The sequence below is a fragment of the Malania oleifera genome, chromosome 6 (assembly GCF_029873635.1).
Source record: "Malania oleifera isolate guangnan ecotype guangnan chromosome 6, ASM2987363v1, whole genome shotgun sequence".
NCBI classification, from domain to species: Eukaryota; Viridiplantae; Streptophyta; class Magnoliopsida; order Santalales; family Ximeniaceae; genus Malania; species Malania oleifera.
In genome coordinates this window covers 36,467,179-36,471,987 of record NC_080422.1, presented here as the reverse complement: position 1 = coordinate 36,471,987, position 4,809 = coordinate 36,467,179, and the positions used below count along the sequence as shown (strand labels likewise).

The window sequence follows — 4,809 nt, the reverse complement described above, 5'->3', positions numbered from 1 at the left end:
CAACAAAGAAAAAGTCCAAGAATTGAAGGCACAATTGGCTAGAGAGTTTGATATGGAGAATTTGGGACCAGCAAATAAGATTTTAGGGATGCAAATTAACCGAGATAGAAAAGACAAATGATTTGGCTTTCTCAAAAGAATTATTTGAAGAAAGTCTTGCGACGCTTCAACATGCAAGATTGTAAGCCAATTCCTACCCACTTCCTGTCAATTATAAATTATCCTAAAGTATGTGTCCTAGTAATGAAGTAGGAATTGTCTCGAATGTCGTATGCATCAGCAGTGGGAAGCCTAATATACGCTATGATTTGTACAAGACCAGATATTGCTCAAGCAATTGGTACGGTCAGTCGGTTCATGGAGAATCCTGGTAGAGAGCATTGGAATGTTGTAAAGAGGGTCCTAAGATACATCAAAAAGGACCTCAGATGCTGCATTATGTTACGAAGGATAAGAATTTATTGTTAGGGGATATGTTGATTCAGATTTTGCAGGTGATCTTGACAAAAGAAAATCCACTATAGGTTATGTGTTTACTCTTGCAGGAAGAGAAGTAAGCTGGGTATCAAAGTTGCAGACTGTTGTGGCATTGTCTATGACTGAAGCTGAATATATGGCAGTTACGCAGGCTTGCGAGGAGGCAATATAGATTAAAAGACTATTGGAAGAACTCGGGCACAATCAAGAGAAAATTTCTCTATATTGTCACAATCAGAATGCCTTACATATTGCAAGGAATCTGGTTTTTCAATCCAGGACAAAACACATCGGAGTACAGTATCACTTCGTTCGAGAAGTTGTGGAAGAAGGAAGTGTGGACATGCAAAAGATTCACACCAAAGACAACCTAACAGATGTTATGACAAAACCAATCAACACTGACAAGTTCATATGGTGTAGATCCTCTTATAGTCTAACAAAAACGTGAGTGACATGGAACTGGCAAGACTAGAAAGGATGAAAGAAAAAAAAAAGGTTTGAAAATGACTTTAAATGGGAGAATGCTTAATTGTAAAGTCATTTCTAGCATTCAAAGTCTAACATAGGGGTTGTACTATTCATATGGTGGCTGCACTATTCATTTGGTGGTTGCACAAGTCTATAAAGGTGACTGCACTATTCATTTGGTGGCTGCACAAGTCTACAAAGGTAGTTGCACTATTTATTTGGTGGTTGCACAAGTCTACAAAGGTGGCTACACTATTCATTTGACGGCTTTGAAAAGGAGGCGTACAAAACCCCCATAAATAGGGAAGTGGTGGTGAAGGAATAAATCCATCCTAAGCATTTCCAACTCCCTCTTTAGAGAGAGAAATCAAGTACTCTCCTACAAGTGTCTCTGTTGTAGCTTGTGTTTCTAGTTTCTCTTAATTTGAGAGAAGTTGTATCATTATTTTTTTTTTATTAGTGGATTCCTTCTACTTTTGCTTGTGGTTTTTCCCTCGATTTGTTTGGGGGTTTTCCACGTAATTAAATCTTGGTGTCAATTCCTATTTTTTCATTTCTTATTTTAGGTATGTGATACTGTTTCTACCCATTCAATTTCCTAACACCCGCAGCAGCTAACTGCATCCAGTGCATTTCTGGCAAATACCATGCCCATTGCTGGCGCTTTCCTCCACCATTGCCCAGTTTGAAAATTTAAAATCTATGAATTTCAAGTTGCAAACCTATTATTGTGATGAGGTTGCTGCAGTCAAATTTTGGGTTCTTTTAATAAGTAGTATAGGTTATTATTTTATCCAAGGAGCAAGATGAACAGGCATCCAATTACCTTAATTTAATTTCGTTCAGGAGTATATATAACGAAATGAGTCGATCACCAGTTTTTAGTTTCTAACTAGTCGATTACCTATTTAATTTTTGATTTTTTTAGTTTTTATTTGTGACTTTTATTTTCATAAATTTTAAAAATGATTGATACCAGATGACTCATAAATCATTTGTTCCTTTATATCCTCGCCACTTTCTCAATAGATTTCTTTCTTTATGACGTTTTTAGATATGATGCAGTGGCATGGAGGGGACATCTCTTAGATTTTGATTCTCTGCTCATATTCTTGTCTTCCTCTAGCTCCACATGCAGAGCAGTCCCTCCATATATTATTCCTAGCAATCAAAACAAGAAAAAGGAAAAAGAAGAAAGAAAAAGGCTATACCTAGCTAGATCATATACTAATTACATATCACGCATAAGCTAGGGAAAATGAAGATAAAAGGTCTTGCAATATGGCTTCTCTTCATGATCATCTTGTGGAGTCAAAGCCTCTTGAGCGTGTTGGCTGCTGCTGCTGCGGCCGCAAACCCTCTCACCTTCAAAGACAAAGGTTTCGATCTCTAAAAACCTAACTTGAGCTTCTTCTTTTTTTTTTTGTTTGTGGGTCTTTGATTTGGATGAAGGGCTCAAATCAATCATTTGTAGGGTTTTTGCAATGATAGTTTTTAGTACGTATGTGTGTGCCAGAAATGCATGCAGGTGGGAATGCAACAATTGGGTTTGGCGGGGAAATAGGAGATGAAAGGAAGGAAGAGGTCTTAATGAATCCAATAAAGGCGAAGAGAGGGCCAAACAAGGGAGGTAATGGGGGCGTAAATCTCATCCATCGCCCGCCCAAGGGTCAAAAAAGTGCAGCACTGCCTTTGCTGCCGAGGCCATACGCATCCTTCTTCTTCTTCTTCTCAATCAGTACTCTTGCCTGTGTCGGCTCTGTTTTGCTTCTTGCTTTTCCCTTCTGATTGTTTAAGGTGTGATGATTTTTGGAATGCCTTAGTATCAAGTAAGCATAATAAATTCAGAGAGAGAGAGGTTGATTTGATTTGTCTTTCTTTCACATCCATGCCAAATTAATTTGCTTGGGTTTTGTTATGTGTGATAGATGAGGAAAGCTAGAGAGAGAGAGAGAGAGAGAGAGAGGGGTTAATTTGATTTGTCTTTCTTTCACGTCCGTCCCACTTTACTAGGGTTTTGTCATGTAATATTTGCTTTCTACTAGTTATATATATATATATATATATATGTGTGTGGATCATGCCTTTTATTATCTTTCCGCATGGTTTTAAATCTTTAAAAATGGGATACTTTGCATTGCAGATATATTGTAACATTCTTTTCCCTCTTTGATTTTTGGAAGATCAAAGCCCAATTTACCTATGGCACAGTAAAGATAGTCCATTTCTCTTTGCTCATTTTTTTCTTCTTTCCTACAGTTCAAGATTTGAGCAAAAAGCTTTTAGTAAAGAACTAGTCTCCGTCAAATGGTTGGAGTGTCGAGCGATATACTCTAAGATAAATGTTTGGTACGCGATAGTGGAATGGATCAGGAGTGAAATGGAATCAAAATTTATATGAGAAAAATATAAAATTATGAAGATCAACTCCATTCTACTCTATTTTATCCTTGCCTATTAAAGTTTTTTTGTTTAAATTATCTCATATATGTCATCATAAAATCACTTTCCGAAATGTCTTATGCTCAAAAATAAATTTACTTTTTAAAGAAAATACTTTTATTTAATTGAGTTATTATAATAGTTGGAAATTTAAGATTCATATACATATATAAATAAAAAATAATAATATTCATGATATGGTTAAAATTAATGACAATGACAACAGTAAAATAATGATAATTATAATGAAAATCTTGAAAATAAATTAATAATGACAATGATGATGCTGTATAGGAGGAGCAACTTCAACCACTAGTCACAAATGGTCGAAACACTTTTGTGACATGTAGTTAGATTCCCATGATGAAAGTAGCCAAGCTAGGTTACGTAAGAAGAAAGTGGACTTTAATTTGAATTATGTGCTTTGGAGGAATCTTGTATTTAGATACATCCTTTTGAATTCCAATACAGACGATGCACAAAATTTGTATTAATGAAGTCTTTTCAAAAGATCATTTTCTAAAACATATCCCAAAAATACCTTTAAAAATATGGATTTCAAGAAATAATTTTACGCAACGCTTGGGAGTATGAATTTTGGACCTTAGGTTTGAGGTTAGGTGAATTTGGACAAATTTCAATGCTATTTTATATTACATTTTATTCAAATTCAATATTGTTGGAGATATGGCTCATATTTGAGTGGAACATATGCACCGAAGAAAGCATAGTGATGCAAAGAATAAGGAGGCTAGTTGTAGGATCAAACCGTTGACGGGTTGGTCGACAGTATGAGAGATGGTTTGCTCTCGATATCAAACCATCGACGGCTTCAGCCTACAAAGGATTCAACCTCGGCATCTTTCCATCAACAGTTTTCCTGAAACCGTCAATGGTTTTGTTCAGTGCAAGTCACGAAATTTGAATCAAAGATCAGTAGATTAGGAGATTTTGGACGATTTTCTTCCGAGGGATCACTACAGAAGTATTTTAGATGTAGTCTAAGTCATATGTACATATAGGATTAGTATTTAATCATTATTTTGTAACCCTAGATGTAAGCTTCACATGTGATAGTGAAAAACAACTGCTTGTTCCTGTGGACGTAGGAAAATTATTGAACCATGTAAATTCTTCTGTCTTTTATTTTGTTTGCTTTCCTTATTCTCATTTTGCGTGATTTCTTGTTCCGTATATTCATCGTTGAGTGCTTGCATTACTTGTCCTGGAATGATTCAAGTTTGTGAGGTTTCCATTGCGCACTCGCATCAACAAATTGTATTCAGAGCGCTAATTTCAACAATTGGTATCAGAGGTATTGGTTGCAATGAATGAGATCTCTTTGGTGAAGTTCAATGTTAGTAAGTTCGATGGAACGGGAAATTTTAGACTTTGGCAGAGGATGGTTAAGGAATTGTT

The 4,809-nt window shown here is 35.8% G+C and overlaps 1 protein-coding gene across 2 annotated transcripts; it reads left to right on the top strand.

Annotated features, from left to right (window-relative positions):
* Nucleotides 1-2,082: 2,082 nt before the first annotated feature.
* Nucleotides 2,083-3,041, top strand: LOC131157653 (uncharacterized). Of its 2 annotated transcripts, none has more exons than XM_058111967.1 (2): nucleotides 2,083-2,327; nucleotides 2,465-3,041. In XM_058111967.1, the coding sequence occupies exons 1-2, from the start codon at nucleotides 2,207-2,209 to the stop codon at nucleotides 2,734-2,736; spliced, it is 393 nt and encodes a 130-aa protein (XP_057967950.1). In that variant the 5' UTR covers nucleotides 2,083-2,206; the 3' UTR covers nucleotides 2,737-3,041. The 2 variants fall into 2 exon arrangements, with proteins under 2 accessions (XP_057967950.1, XP_057967949.1); XM_058111966.1 differs by having other exon boundaries at nucleotides 2,161-2,327; nucleotides 2,447-3,041.
* The last annotated feature ends 1,768 nt before the right edge of the window (nucleotides 3,042-4,809 follow it).